Source organism: Scyliorhinus canicula, chromosome 10 (assembly GCF_902713615.1).
Source record: "Scyliorhinus canicula chromosome 10, sScyCan1.1, whole genome shotgun sequence".
NCBI lineage: Eukaryota > Metazoa > Chordata > Chondrichthyes > Carcharhiniformes > Scyliorhinidae > Scyliorhinus > Scyliorhinus canicula.
The window spans coordinates 124,868,872-124,885,775 of NC_052155.1; the positions used below are offsets into that span (position 1 = coordinate 124,868,872).

Below are 16,904 nucleotides of genomic sequence, written 5' to 3' on the forward strand. Positions count from 1 at the left end.
TGCTAAATCATCCCCTATATTCCCTACACGATGAAAATTTGACAGGTCACTGTCGCAAACATCTTGGCCCTGGGCTGCAGATTTAAAGTGGCATTAATAGAGGCTTGGTGAAAGTAGTTCTCAGGGTGGATGAGGTTGCCAAAACCTCCAGGATTAAACTGCAGTTTTCAGCAATGAAAGAATAACCCATTTTAAGCAACCCAGGAGAAAAAAAAATTAGAGGGTCGATTAAAAAAAATTTAACACTTCTTTTTACTTATTATAAAAAGTTTGGACATGGCAAAGTAGGCAGCTTGGCTGACAGTCAAATCACCAAATTGGGGACTCACTTTCCAATTGGTATCGGAGGACAGTGCACCATGAAGCTGGACATGTAGTCAGGAGGACATGTGATAAAACCTCCAGGGATATGGCCAACCAGAGTTGGCAACTCCAAGGGTAGATGATGTGTGAAGGGTAGATTATGGATAGAAGATAGTTAAATGAGGTGGAATGTCCTCTCACAAAAGGGACAGCCCTCTGAAATCAGTTTTCAAAGTAAAGAAAAACATACTGGCAGACAAAGCACCACAAGACAGCGAGAAAGAAGCGGAACCAACAAAGATGTCTCGAGTCTATTTCAGTGCAATGAATTTCTATAAAGAATAAAAAGACACCTGAGCCCAACTGTATGATGAGGCAGAAGCCCATTCCTTTGCATCCATTTGTTTTCGTGCTGAATCTATTAGATTGGAGGCGTCTACATTTTTTGAAGTTGCTTCCGAACCAGACTGCTTTGTCTGTGTAGATACAGAAAAAGTCAACATATAAAAGCCAACTGACGGACATAACCATGTAAACAGCAGACACATAAAAGCCTATACAGATATAAAGGTTGAAGAAGTCACGAGAGATTAATAGGACATATGGAAAATGCAAAAAGAATAAGTGTAGGGAAATATACAGGCAAAGGATAAGACAACAGGTTAATGCTGAGGAACATCACATTTCAGAGGTTTTGCTAGATTGAAAAGATGTGCAACAGAAGCTTGAATAAAATTGTAACAGAAGTCGATGGATCAATCTGCTGAAATGCAAATAGGGTGCAGCCTGAAAATGCTTGCAATTTGAGAAGGGTGCCTAAATGAACCAAACAGTAATGCCATAAATAAAATGTTCAAACTATCCTGCAGGACCACTGGCTGGGTACAAGCAAATGGCAGGTAAACGTAATAGTAGCTTTAGCTGTTTAAGCATACCAAAGCCATGTTGCCTGAAAGTCATGCGAATATCTTTAGACTGAGAGGGCAACAGTTACCAATAATCTTGATCCTGTTGACTCAGTAAAATAGTGTGCTGTAGCAATGGTAAACATTGGCTCTTCATCAGTCTTCCATTTGGTCATTGAGGTCTCATATGTCTGCATGGCTGGCCCCATATGAGAGATTTCAATTCCTCTTGCAGTCTCTTTAGCTTTCAGGCTACCTTCAGCATCACCTCTTTTTGCTTCCCCCTTCTTTGAAATGTCAGTTTCTTCCAATGTAGACAGCACAATTTTCTGTTTGACAATTTGACAGATGACACAAAATCTACCAATTGTTGCTCAAATCAATACACATCTCACTTCATCTTCAACTTTACTTTCTCCACTGACTGATGTCAAGCATTGCATCACAACGTTAGCATTTCCTTTCTCTTATCTATATTTAAGTTCCTTTCTCACCGCCGAATAACGTAAAAGTAAATTTTACGTTATTCATCAAACCCAGCTCTACATTAAAAATTGCAAGATTATTAGCTTCAAGCCGAATCCAGAGCATACATTTTTGACTTCACCTAGGCAGCAGTCTGGCAGAGTGGATCACCTACCTATTAAAGAATTGATTTCCCTTGATGGATGGATTGAATGTTGGTGGGCTCCATAATAGGCAGGCTATCTTCTATGCCAGTTTACCGTCCATATGGCAAACTCAAAAACGTATTACAGATATCTCCACAGAAATATAACCTTCGGGAGACGGCCCTTCTACAAAGTAACAAGTTTTGGTCTCTGGTGTTTTTAAACAGGATTTAAAGTTGCTTTTATAGAGCAACCACAAATTCACAGATTTATGCTGACATTATACTTAACATCGAATAGGTGCTTTTGTAACCCATTTGCTGTAATATTATAGTTAAGAGGGCACCTCTGTTTTCATCTGTTTCAAAGGGGAAGGTGCACTGCCACTGTACATTGCTCAATTTCAGAACTTTACTTTCAGTAAACTCTCAGGTTTTCAATAAACCACTATATCACTCGCATCAAAATAAACACCTAAACAGAGACAGAACATTTTAAATGCTCAACATTTAGCTTGGGAATCACAGCTTAGGATGCGTCAGTATTATGAACTGAATTTCTACCCGTTGCTGGTAAACTAAGTAGGCTGTGTAATAAGATCATGGAGTTCCTGCAGATGTGTGCATAATATTCAAATACATACATTATCTCAGGACTGAGGAAAAAGAATGCTCAGGGCTCAGAGGGGTTATTTGCTGAAATGGCCCTAAACAAGTTGAACTGATAATTCTCTTAACTATGATTGTGGTACATGATCCCTCCTCGTTCTCTTTGCAATCTTTGACACAGTCCAGTAAGAAGTCTCTCAACACCAGGTTAAAGTCCAACAGGTTTGTTTCAAATCACTAGCTTTCGGAGCATTGCTCCTTCCTCAGGTGAATGAAGAGTTATATTCCAGAAACATATATATATATAGACAAAGTCAAAGATGCAAGACAATGCTTTGAATGCGAGCATTTGCAGGTAATTAAGTCTTTCCAGATCCAGATCATATATATATATATATATGTTTCTGGAACATACCTCTTCATTCACCTGAGAAAGGAGCAGTGCTCCGAAAGCTAGTGATTTGAAACAAACATGTTGGACTTTAACCTGGTGTTGTAAGACTTCTTACTGTGCTCACCCCAGTCCAACGCCGGCATCTCCATATCTTTGACATAGTCAACCACACCCAGCATCCTCCAAATTCTCTCCTTCACTGTCTAGCTCATGTGAGGCTGTCTCCATCCAGTTTCAATTGTCTTAGCATGCTGAATGTTGGAAAGGCTAAACCCTAACACTTTCAGCTCCACCACAAAATTGATGCATGGACTCCATTCCTACCTCTGACCACTTTCAGGTTGAAGCAGATTCACCACCTCAGCGTTCTGCTCGACCTCAATATCAGACTCTTTCCATCAAAAAGATTGCTCATTTCTACCTGCATAATAATACCCTCCTCTCACCCTATCTCAGCCCATTGGTTTTTGAAATATTCATCCTTAACTTTTGTCACTTCCAGAGTCAGCTATTCCAATGCTCCCCCAGTTGGCCTCCCATTCCTCACCCTCTAAACTTCAGCTCATCCAAAACCCTGTTGCATTTAAGCGCTCTTTAACCAGGTCTCACTAACCATCACTCCTGCACTGTCAGCTTCTGTTTCTCAATATCTTCATTTAAAATAAATAATCCAATCATTTAAATCCATAGATGGCTTAGCCCTCCCAATTCTGTAACCTCCCCACTAATACAACATTCCCCAAACTCTGTTTTGGCCTGTTTTGCATTTGACTCTCTTTTCTTTAGCAGTGACTGTGAATTCCGCTGCCTCAGCACTGTTACTGGAATTCCTTTCCTGAACCTTTCCACCTCTCCACTTCCCTCTTATCCATTACAAGCCTTCTTTAAACTCATGTCTTGGACCAAGTTTTTGGTCACCCCTCCTACTACCTCCTTAGGTTCATCATCCACCTTTTGGTTGTGGCTCTGTAGACTGCACTGGGACTTTCTGCAATTCTAAAAATGTTTTATTAATTAAATTATTGCTTTGGCATTATTATTTCATTGAGATTTCCCATGTCAGCAAATCTGCATTGTACACCACTGTAATACAATTAATAATACATCATTACCAGCCACTAGTGATGCTGTAGAAGACCTACAAGTTCATTTAAACTATTAATTTGATCAAATATGTAAACTTACAATTTAAAAAAAATTCCAATTATGGGGCAATTTAGTGTGGCCAATCCACCTGCCCTGCACATCTTTGGTCTGTGGGGGTGAGACCGACGCAGACACGGGGAGACTGTGCAAACTCCACACGGACAGTGACCCCGGGCTGTGATCAAACCCAGGTCCCTGGCGCTGTGAGGCAACAGTGCTAACCATTGTGCCACCGTGCCGCCTTTCCAACTTACATTTTTGCTCAACTAACAGCCTAAGATTCGCCTATAGCTTTAACAACATGTCACATTTTATTAATTTGTATCCGAGTGTAATGTTCACCGTTGCTATCCACCAAAAGACAGATTAAAACAAACTTAAATTCAAACTGATCTCAATTAAAGAGAGATTTACCTTTGATTTCTTAGCTGACATTAAAACATTCAGGTAAAATTCATATATAAATACTATGTCAACAACCCAAATATCAATGTGTACAAATGAATTTTTAAAAAAAATCAACCTCAGGGGGAGATGAGACTGTTTTGATGACCAGAACTTCATCAGATATCACAGTACTTTGACCAATCGTTGGCTCCTTGTCCTCCATCATCTTTTCTTCTCCAGCCTGATAAAATTATTGGGAGTGAAAATACTAGTGTTAATTAACAAAAAAAATACATAGCATTCAAACTTCAGTGAAGATTCCAGGCGTGCATCAGTAATGAAAAGCACGAGTTGGGTAATTTTCAGAATGTATATTCCAGGTGCAGGACTTCACCCGCCAGAGGTTCATACTGGGAAACTGTAGGTGTGGTCCGCACAATTTTTCCATTCATGGGTGGAAAACTAAAAGGAACATTCCTACAATGTTCCAAAATGCCCTCTAGCTTGTCAGGTTCCACACTGGGAGCATGTATTCAGCAAATTTGTCTGAATGTAATTAACCAACAAGCACTTTCACAAAGAACATTCAAATAAAATGGAAGGCAGTCGGGGTCTAGCTCTCAAATATCATGCAATGAAAGTTTTCAGATGAACAATTTTTTAAAAGTTCCTTTGCTGTATAATATTTCTGCAATAGATTTTGGATATGTAAATAAAATCAAGTTACTGCGCTTTGAATTAGGGTGCCAAGTTATATTATTTGTGAAAGTAAGTTAGTTGTTAGCAGCATATATAACTATTAAATATAAAGTTAGAAGTACAATTGTTACCTCATTGAAAGGCTTGGTTCTGTCTTTATCCACATTAGCAGGAGATATGACACTGGAAAAAATCCAGAGGTAGGTCCACCCACATGATACATTAGGGCTGTTTTCAGAAAGGGCTTAGGGAGCTGTTGTTTTTTTACTCAGGAAAAGTGAGGAGCTTGAGGGGGTATGCTTGGAAATAATGGATCGTTTTACTTCCACCCATGTGGACAGGTTATCTAAGCTAGGTAGGCAAGAGGAGGCTGAGGGAGAGCACTGGTACTAGTTAAGAAAGCCGAGAACTAGACTAAATGGCATAACATCCTCTCAATAGGTTGGCAGATCATACAATGTGTGTGGCTTCATTGCAGACATTCAAAAAGTGAGCTGGATGAGTTCCTGTGATTGAAAGATATCTTACGTTATTAAAGGTATGTGTGTCAACTAGCACCAGTGAATCGGATCAATGTGAGCTCCTAAAGTTTGCTTGATTGTCTTCTGGGATTAGTTTTTTTCTAAACTAACCAAAATAATTATTATAGGGTGTTGGTTCGATTGGTAGATCTGAAGTAGTCATATGTAGATTAACGGTAAATCTTTATTGACTCTTAGATCTAGTTACATATATACAGTAAAAAGTATGAGTTGTCTTCATGTTTGCTGGTGCACAGAGCTCTGTCCAAACTCAACTGACCCTGTGTGCAGGTCATGTGCTTTCTTACATCACAGTGTGGGCAGTACTGCACTCTGTTCCACATTAACCCTGTCATGTGCCAGACTTCATATGACAGGAATGTTGTGGGACACGATTCTCCGGCCGCATTACATTCTCGTTCAAGCGAAACGAGGCAGGTAAATAGTGGGAGAGACAGAAAACGAGAACCACGCCAGGCGGCAAACAGTTTGCGATGCAACCGGCCCGCTCCCGTAGGCGAAATTGAAATCTTGCGAAATTGATAATCTTGAATTATCGCCACTTAAGCCCCTTTTCCATACAATTAACGAGATCCACCCCATATCCAATGGCCTCCCATTATTCAGCGGTCTTACCAGCAAGTGGTCACGCTGGCGCAGATTGGTACTCCTTTTGAAAAACATGAACCTGGTGAAAGAGCTTTTGTGGGGAGCCAAGGAGGTGAGTCTCCATCTTTGCTCAAAGGTAAAGAGCCCGGAGGCGTTATGCTTGCCACCCCAGTGCTCAGTGGGGGTATCCTCGGCTGGAGATGGGGGGACCTTCCGCAGGGGTGGGCCGCCATGGGAGGGTGAGGGTGGGGGGGGAAAGAGAGGCACTGGGAAGGGCAACTGCGCACGGCACCAACATGCCAATTCCTGGATCGTGTGTACCCGTTCCTGGAAATCCTCGTCTCTGCTGTCTGCCCCACCGACCACCCATAACCCCCACCGACTAACGAGGCATCTGGCCATACAGCCGAAGGCTGTTGCTAATAGGGAATTGACAATCATGGTTAAGTGGCCACTTCACACAATCCAAGAGAATCCCAGTGGGTGGCTAGGCCATGTAGCACATGGGAGTCATTCCAGTCACACCTTGATGCCTGGACACTGTGCCTGAACACTGAGGCAACACCACACAAGCAGCAGTCAACATCCGAACACCCAGGGGATGGGACACATCCCGGGGACATTTCTATGGCTGGAGGGTGGTTGAGTGCCACGGGGAAGGGGAGAGCCTGGAGAGATGGGCCAAGGTTTTAGGGGTCAGCCTGCATCGTGGAAGAAAGTGACGGAGGCATCATACTAGTTGTGCACAAAGGTGTTTATTGTGATACACAATTCCCCATCCTCCTGATGGTGTTGCCCCCAATGTCCTCAGTGACCCTCGATGAGCTTGTCCCTCCTAGCTCTACCACTAGGTCTACGTGTGCCCCCAGGATGCATATCGGAGGTGAAGACAGCCAGGTGCTTACCACGTCCCATGGCTTTAGATGCCCCTAGCGGGCATCCTCTGGGGGCTCCGAGACCCCGGCTCATTTGTCGGCGGCACATGCACAGCCATGCCGCCCTGTCCCGTGTACTGGCTGTGAGATACGGCCTCATCGGAGGGGTAGAACCCGGGGGAGCTGGTGGCGACCGTCGCCAGTCCATGACACTGATCTGGGTTGCCACCCGCTGCCATCTCCTCCCACTCGATGCCCATAGGGCCCTGGGGTTCACCTTGGGATGGGGGGGGGGGCAGCTAGTTCGAGCCCCAGCATCATCTGGCTCTGCAAACCCTGGCAGCTTCCCATGGTCCACACCATTGTGTCGATGCCCTTGGTGATGCTCCTCAATGACTGGCCATGCCCACCTGTGACTGGGACAAGCTCCGCAGTACCTTGGCCATTCACATCTGAGACCTTCATTCTCACCAAGGTCTTGCCAAGGGACAGCATGTAGATAAAAAATAGAAGGGGGACAATGATATATCCATGGGGGGGGGGGGGGGGGGGGGGGGGGGGGTGGGGGGGCTCTTGCCCTCGGGTTTGGTGGTGCAGTGTGCCCTTTGCTCTGGTGGGGTGGTGTGAAATGAGATTACCTTTATCTAATGGTCCATCATCAACATCTTGGGGGGGTCACAATTGGCCAGTAACTTAATTGGACCAGCCACATAGTGTTAAAACATTTTTTGTTAGTGCTCCTTCAGGATTTGTCACCCTCTTATTTATTTTACTGATTGTTCAAAAGTGCATTATGTGGGCTGTATGGTCAGATATTTTGCAATGAGACTCGCTATCGACTCCCCACACAAGTTGAGCGAGTGGAATGCCTGAAATAGCTTTAACAACACAAACTGAATACCATCCAGATCAAGGCAGTCCATTTGGCATCCCATCCATTATCACATTTATTCCCTCCAACGCCAACCTAATGGGACTGTTATATATCTTTATATTATATGCATTGCAACAACTCGCCAAGGCTCCTTTGACAAGATCACAACCGTATCTATCTAGAATGGCAATGTTAGATAGACAGTAATGTTACCACCCAAGTCTCTCACTATCCTGACTTGGAAATATATTGCTGTTCCTTCATTGTCACGGGTCAAGATCCTGCATCTTTGATTATGAGCAGCACTATGGGAACGCCTTCACGACATGGACTGTAATAATTCAGAAGGTGGCTCATAACCTCAAACATTTGGGATGGACAACAAATACTAGCCGAGCAAGTGATTCCCACTTCACATGAAGAGAATCTACAGAATAGAGGGATCTGGCTGTTCTTGTACATGAATCAAAAGTAAGCACTCAGGTACAGCGAGCAATTGGGAAGGCATACGGATGTTTATCTTTATTGCAAGAGAGGTGAAGTACAAAAGCAGGGAGCTCTTGCTACAGCTGGACAGGGTTTTGGAGAGACCAAATCTGGAGTAGTGTACAGTTTTGGTCTTTGAGTATTTATATATATACTTGCATTGGAAACAATTTAGAGACAGTTCATTAGGCTGATTCCTGGGATGAGGAAATGATGAGCAGGTTGGACCTATACTCCATTGAAGTTTAGAAAAATGAGGTGACTTGATTCTGATGGGGCTTGGCAGGATGGATTCTGAGAGGCAGCACGGTAGCACAAGTGGATAGCACTGTGGCTTCACAGCGCCAGGGTCCCAGGTTCAATTCCCCGCTGGGTCACTGTCTGTGCGGAGTCTGCATGTTCTCCCCATGTCTGCGTGGGTTTCCTCCGGGTGCTCTGGTTTTTCTCCCACAGTCCAAAGACGTGCAGGTTAGGTGGATTGGCCATGCTAAATTGCCCTTAGTGACCAAAAAGGTTAGGAGGGGTTATTGGGACAGGAAGTGGGGGCTTAAGTGGGTCGGAGCAGACTCGATGAGCCGAATGGCCTCCTTCTGTACTGTATGTTCTATGTTCTATGCTCTAACCTGGTACTGGGTGACATCCCCCAGCGAGACAGTCATTCTGCCGAGACCCTCAGCCATGGCCGTCACCAACTGTGCAGCGCCTTGGACACTTCATTAATGGTGCCCACGTCGTGCATCTGGCTCTCCACTGCGGTTGACCCTCGCGGTGTTGGCCTCCATGCCACGCATTACCAGGGACATCGCCTGGTCCCATAGCCCGTGGGACTCTCCAAGTGACTATGGATCTGCTGGAATGACACTGACATCTCCCTCTGAATGTCCCTGCCGCATTCTAACGTCCCCATAAGCTCCAGGATGACCTCTTCCACAGGCTCAGCATCAGGCTGGGACCCAGCTGTGTCTTGAGATCCAGCGGCCATCTAATTGCTATCTAACCTGGGGGCTCCTGCCTCCATCTGATGTGCAGCAGTGTGGTGCTCACCAGATTGTGCACATAAACCTGACCACTAACATGTCCCACCGAGGTGTGTGTATCTGCACTGCTGGAGGGTGGGGATGACAGTTGGGACGCAGCTGTTACGATGGCATTCTCAGAGCTCTCCTCTGAGGTGGTCTCATGGGAGACTGGAGAGGGTACCACCCGGAATGCGCCGATGGCGTTGGCTGGAGGACCTGCGGGAGAATGAACATGTGGTCAGTGGGAGGGATGGGTCAGTCAGTAAGGCTATAACAACTCACATTTGACAGGTCCTCTGGGTGGAGCCTGCTGACTGCTCACCTCTGCGGAGTCCGTCAGCCTCCACGTTGGTGACCACCCTGTCCTCAGCCAGACTGGTCACCTCCAGGGCCCGCTCCTCGAGGGTGGTGAGGATCCTCGTGTCTGGCATGCCACCGCCAGTCTGGGCCCTCTCCCGGTGATTGTGGGAGAGCTTTTCCTTAGGAGACACAGAGGAGGCAGCATTAACCACACATGTGGTTCATAGTGGTGGGAAGGGATTGTGAAGAAAGGTTGGGGGGGGGGGGGGGATTGAAGGGGGGAGGGGAGGTGGAGGGAGGGTTGGAGGGGGGTTGAAGATGGTGGGGGGGCTGGACGCACCCGTGGGGGTGGAAAGGTCTTCGGGTGAGGGGGTTGGTCATTGGTGTTTACTCACATGTGCTGCCGGTGTAGGTCATTGACCTTTTACCTGCACTGGAGGCAAGTCACACTCTCCAAGCTCACAGCCACCGCCACCTCATCCCAGGCAGCACTGGCCACCCTAGGCTGACCCTCCTGGACCCTCAGGGGAAGAGGGCATCCCTCCTGGTCTCCACACCGTCTAGCAGCGTCCCCAGGTCATATGAACTTGGGGCTGGTTTCCTCAGCGCCATTGTTGTGTGCTGGCTGGGATTGGCTGAGTAGGTGCAACTTTTTCATAATAATCTTTAATAATCTTTATTGTCACATGTAGGCTTACATTAACACTGCTATGAAGTTACTGTGAAAAGCCCCTAGTCGCCACATTCCAGCACCTGTTGGGGTACACAGAGGGAGAATTCAGAATGTTCAAATTACCTAACAGCATGTCTTTCGCAACTTGTGGGAGGAAACCGGAGCACCCGGAGGAAACCCACGCAGACACGGGGAGAATGTGATGACTCCGCACAGACAGTGACCCAGCAGGGAATCGAACCTGGGACCCTGGTGCTGTGAAGCTATAGTGCTAACCTTTATGCTACCTTACTGTCCTCCAACTTAAGTGCTGCTTGACCTGGTTAGCTGGGGGCTGGCGAGCCTTCATTTGTGGCGAGAAGCCCGCGAGGCCTCATTTAGTGGACTAATTAATGTTGAATAGCGTTGCCAGCCTTTCTGGGCTGAGCACCGGGAAGCTCACAGCAATTCCCACTCGCTACAATGCTTAGAAATCTTTCTGGAGAATCGCGCCCATAGTTTTCAGCCCTTCCCCTACCAGTTGATTGCATGACTGAAAAGAAAGTGGGGAATGGGGCTACTGTTACATCCTACATGCATTAAACATGCGCAAGGACCAAATTATTTTCTCAATTGGCAATTTTCTGTCTGTTTTAGTATGTTTCTGCATTTGGATGAATAATCACCATGTTCATATTAAATTTCTCTGCCTAATATTTTAATGAAGTCATTAATTCCGTATTTAAATAGATCGGTGGCTGCATTAAAACAACAAGCAGATTATGCGATACGTTAGCATTTTCACAATAACACCAACACTACTTTCCAGACGTACATCTCGAGCTGCATTCCTTGATTTGGTTATTTCTGAAGCTCACTGGAAACAATATGATTTTAAGAAAAAGGACATGCAGGTAGATTATAAATTCACTCAATTAAATAAAAACTCAAACCCTGAAATGCACTGAAAGAAAATGCTCTACATCAGTTTTTCTTTCAAATCACATTATAGTGCGTGTAGAATTTGCTGGACGGAGGACATTGTTTCTTTGGCACTGACAATATTGGACTCTGGATACTATATACTTTAAGGATTTAAAGATTTTTACGCAAACGTTAGATTAAACCATCTAACTTATGCCAATATGTTTGCATAACTGAACTGAATGATCTGTTAATAAACACTAATTTATCTTCATTAATTGTTTAAAATGAACTAGATGTGAAAAGTTAGAAAGGTAAAGCAACTTGTATTGTGCAAAACTGTTTTGAAGACTGTGCACCAAATATGTTGAATTTTCAGTATCTCTGCAGATGCTCTTTGATCAGCTGTGTTTCTGACACTTTCTATTATTGGACTATGCAGTGTTCCATAAATTATGAAAAAAGGCACAGAATTCATAAGTGCCCTGTGGTACACAAGCATATTTCAGGATCAAGTCAAAATATATGCCAATTAATGCAATGTCAACATTTTCAGTGGTATTCTTCAACTCAACTCAAATTGCGAAGAAGCCTAATCTGGAATTTATAATTCCATGTATCTAGTTTTAAAAGTAATCTAGTGAGACATCTAAAACAGTAGACATCTGCCACAAAATGCAGAGAATCTTATGTTATGTAACTAATTTTGTTCTTGCAGAATGATATTAACTAGCTTATCATGGATGCTCAATTTAGTCACAGCAATTTATATTTAAATGTTGGGACACTGAAATTGTCATACAAAATGTATATTTCAAAAATATATAGAAGTTCATAATAAGAAGTTCATAATAAGATATAGGATCAGAATTTGGGCCATCGAGTTTGCTCTGCCATTCGATCATGACTGATTTCATCCTAGCCTTAACCACCATCCTGCCCATTTCCCATAACCCTTCAACCCATTACCAATTAAAAATCTGCCTAAGTCCTCCTTAAATTTACTCACTCTCCCAGCATCCACCACATTGTGCGGTAGCGACTTCCACAGATTCACAACCCTTTGGGAGAAGTAGTTTCTCCACAACTCTGTTTTAAATTTGCTACATCTTATCCAAGACCTCTCATTCTCGAGTTATCGATGTTTACAGAATGGAAACAGTCCCTTTGGCCCAACTTGTCCATGCCGCCCAGTTTCTATCACTAAGCTAGTCCCACTTGTCTGCATTTGGCCCATATCTCTCTATACCCACCCTGCCCATATAACGGTCTGTTTTTTTTTTAAGGAAAAATTGTATGCGCCTCTACCACTGCCTCTGGCAGCTTGCCCCAGATGCTCACCACCCTCTGTGAAGAAATTTTCCCTCTGGTCTATGTTGCATCTCTCCCCTCTCACCGTAAACCTATGCCCTCTAGTTCTAGACTCCTCTATCTTTGGAAAAAAGATGTTGACTATCTACCTCATCTGTGCTCCTCATTATTTTGTAGACCTTTATCAGATCACCCCTAAGCCTCCTACGCTCCAGGGAAAAAAGTCCCAGCCTATCCAGTCTCTCCTTCTACTCAGACCATCAAGTCCTGGTAGCATTCTCGTAAATTTCTTCTGCACTCTTTCTAGTTTAACAACATCCGTCCTAATAGGGTGACCAGAACTGAACACAGTATCCCATGTGTGGTCTTACTAATGTCTTGTACAACTTCAACAAGACGTCCCAACTCCTGTATTCAATATTCTGACCAATAAAACCTAGCATGCTGAATGCCTTCTTCACCACCCTGTCAACCTGCGACTCCACCTTTAAAGAGCTGTGAAATTTTACCCCTAGATCTCTTTGTTCTGTGGCTCTCCCCAACTCCCCACCATTAACTGAGTAGGTCCTGCCTCGATTTGATCTACTAAAATGCATCACCTCACATTTATCCAAATTAATGCCCCACAATAGGAAGCATCTGCTCCACATCAACTTTATCCATATCGTTCATCATGCTATATATCTCAATTTGATCTCCCCTCATTCTTCTAAACTCTTATAGGCCTAAACTGTTCAATCTCTCTTCATACGACAAACACTCATCTCTGGAATCAATCTAGTGAACCTCCTCTGAACTGCCTGCAATGCCACCATATCTTTCCTCAAACAAGGGGACCAAAACTGTGCACACTATGTGGTCTCACCAATGCCGTATAGAGTTGCAACAACACTTCCTTACTTTATACTCTATTCCTTTAGCTATAAATGTCAACATTCAATTTGCTTTCTTTATTATCTGCTGAACCTGCATGCTAGTTTTCTGTGACTCATGAACGAGGACTCCAGAGATGCCTCTGCAACGAAGCACCCCAAAGTCTCTCCCCATTTAGATAAGTTGCCTTCCCATTTTTCTGACCAAAATGCATGACCGTGCACTTATCCACGTTAAACTCTATCTGCCACATTTTGTCCCACTCTCCTAACCTATCTATATTCATTTGTAAGGTTCTTATTTCCTCATTGCAACTTATTATCCCACATATTTTTCTGCTGTTTGCAAATTTGGCTTTCGAACCTTCTATCCCTGTATCCGAGTCATTTATATAGATTGTAAATGGCTGGGGCCTAAGGACCTAATTCTGTGGCACATCACTAGTTACATGTTGCCATCCAGAAAAAGACCCATTTATCGCGACTCTCTCATCTTCTGTCTGTCGCCAGCCTTCTATCCAAGCTAACTAGAGATCTACAGAATGTCAAGATATCAAAGATAAGGGCCAGAATGTCCAGCAGTGATTCTTGATTCGATTTCCAAGAGATTTTCAATGTCTGAATATGTAATGTGATATGCACAAAGAACACAGTAACAGCTACACATAATTGCAACAATATGAAAATATATGTTTAATACCTTTGCCAGTCTTTCATCATCTTTCACCACAGAAGAGTCAAGGCCAGCAGCGCACTGTTCATACACAGACAGTAGTGCCTCAGCAGCATCCTCTTTGGTCTGCTATCAATGTTAAAATAATACATTAACAAGTATGTAAACTGATTTTCCAAACTGGGTGACATTAAAAACTGAAACATGAAGCATGATTACAATGTTAATAACACGGAAAGCATACAATTGTATAATTTCACAATGCTTTACTTTATATGTTACTTATCTCAAAGTATTTTATGAACCATAATTAACCAATTTTGTTACATATACAATTTTAGTGCTTAAAGATGGACAGGTCGTTTACCGGTATTTGTCATTATTTCAAAGCTGCATATTTCTGAATGCAACATGGTGGTTTAAAAGTAACAAGAAATTACCTCCTCAGGCATAAGGGGCTCAATCATTGGCAAGTCCTCAGTCTTCGAAAAGGATCTAACTGGAGAAGCAGATAATCTCTTTTCCCATTCGTCAGGTCCGCTTTCAGATGTAGTTTCCAGGAATGTTCTTTTCATCTCATTTATGTTGGCATGGTGCTTAACCACCTCTTCCTGAGTTTTATCAAAGTCCTTTCCATTAACAAAACAAAATCAAAGGCAAATAATTTTAGCACATCACCTTAATACAACTGTTCTTCAAACTATTATTGATCTTCATTTCCCCACTACAGAAATGTGATATGTACATTTCATTTCACTTGAATAAGTCTGCCCCATAATGGTGCATTTTTTATTGTTCTATGATTGACAGTTGGAAAATTGTGAAACTAGTGCCTTTATAATAGAAAAACCTCGGTCTGGTGTTGAAAGCTTCCTGAATACTGCAAATCAGGTTGAATAAAACACCATAAAGCTGCAGTACTTAAAAAAACTAATTTAATTTTGGAGTAGGACAGAATACCAGCCCCCCCCCCCTCCATAAAGTTGCCGTCCCAGAATGTTGCAATTCCACTATTTTGATGACTCAATTTTTAGGCTGCGAGTATATGAGCCACACAAATCATTCGCCCCTTGTCTTTGCTGTTTTAGCTGAGGTTCATGTCTAAGAATTCTGAAATTCACATCAGCTCTCTTGCATTGCGATAGCAAATGGAGGACAATATGAAAATATTTGGCCAGGGTTCTGTTTTCGGCCACTGCAGACCCTCTATGTAGAGGGTTACTGGTGCGCATGAAACTGGTGCAACCCAGAAAGGAGTCAAAGCTTTCACAACAGGAGGCCAACTAATGGAAAAAGAAAAACTTTATAATTAATTTTACCAAATATTGTACCAATTTAAGAAAATAATGCGTAATATCACCATAACAAGATGCTGGTTTTTAATCGTGTTAATTGGCACACTATTCTGGTTTAAAAATAACAGCTTTTCTGCACATTACTGTCAGTAAAAATGCAACACCATCCTTTATTTCAATAACTACATGAGATATCAATACCAAAATAAATTCATTTCTTTTTAGTTGGAACACACAATACTTTATGGCCTGGCTATCTCCTGGTGGTTTTGGCTTGATTATTTCTAGTAGTAATGAAATGAAATGAACTGAAAATCGCTTATTGTCACAAGTAGGCTTCAAATGAAGTTACTGTGAAAAGCCCCTAGTCACCACATTCCGGCGCCTGTTTGGGGAGGCTGGTACGGGCTGGTAGCACTCTCCTTCACAGCCAAATCCTTTCACAACTCCAGGAGCATCCCTGAAGGTAACAAAAATCTTTTAACTACTCGTTGTCACCACCAGTCCCTGTTGCTGATAATCACCCTGCACATATTCCACCCTTAAATCAGAGTCTCAATGCAATGAGTACCTGGACATGGTTTGTTTCCAAAACTGTTGTCAGTCACTCAGCCATTTCTGCCTCCCCTCTTAACTAAAACTCACTCCTTCAAACATTGCAACTTTTCCCCCAGTCCTTCAATAGATTAATTTCCTCCAGGAAGTCCACCTGCGACTTCCTGAATTCCTTTCACAACAAGTTCCTCACCATTCAAGTCTCCTTCATTAGCCTATTATTGGTATCAAATTCTACTTCTTTTCAAGTCTTTTTCTCAATCTGTTTAAAAATGGTGTGACTTTTAAAAAGAAAAGTGACCTTTAATTTCTCTACCCTTATAAACTAATGTTCTATCTGACGTGACATTTTTCTTCAAGGTCTTTGCATGTCACCGTCATCATACTTTACATATATTTATGTTTCCTGTCATTCCCTCGAACCGGTTTCCAACCAACCCACAGCACGGAGTCAGAAATTGCATCCTGTAACTGAAGGTTTACTGCCCTTCAATCTTGTCATCAGTGTGTAATATATATAGATCTTAAGATCTTCTCACGTGGCCACTCAGCTCTGGTATACCCCAGGATTCCATTCCAATTCCTTCTTAATCATTACATGTTACCCACCCCTGGAAACATCATGCGCAAGCAGAGGGTCAGCCACCACATGTATGCCAATGACAGCCATTATCACCTCTCTGCCATCAGCATTGACTCTTGTTACTGAACTAATTAAATATCCTGTTGTCAGGGGTCTCAGATAAACTATATCTTCCTCCAGTTCAACCATTAGAAACTGAAGCCTTCCTGTTGTGCTCCCACAAGCATCTAAGTGTCCTCTCTCATGGATTTTATTGAGGTCCTTGGCCACTCCTTCAGGCTGAACGTAGTGTACAAACTGAA

General features: G+C 43.2%; 1 protein-coding gene across 18 annotated transcripts in view; it reads right to left on the reverse strand.

The window, feature by feature from the left end:
* The window catches only part of LOC119972651 (band 4.1-like protein 3), a 404,335-nt gene that overhangs the window by 34,072 nt on the left and 353,359 nt on the right, over window positions 1-16,904 (reverse strand). For 14 of the 18 annotated variants that reach the window (XM_038809700.1, XM_038809702.1, XM_038809693.1 and 11 more), the window contains 5 exons: window positions 14,610-14,798; window positions 14,197-14,298; window positions 4,491-4,595; window positions 1,298-1,537; window positions 657-779 (listed from right to left, as the gene is read on the reverse strand). In XM_038809700.1, coding sequence (XP_038665628.1) covers window positions 657-779; window positions 1,298-1,537; window positions 4,491-4,595; window positions 14,197-14,298; window positions 14,610-14,798 — 759 coding nt within the window. The remainder of the gene's footprint in view (window positions 1-656; window positions 780-1,297; window positions 1,538-4,490; window positions 4,596-14,196; window positions 14,299-14,609; window positions 14,799-16,904) is intronic. The other 4 variants (XM_038809708.1, XM_038809703.1, XM_038809694.1 and 1 more) reach the window with 3 other exon arrangements.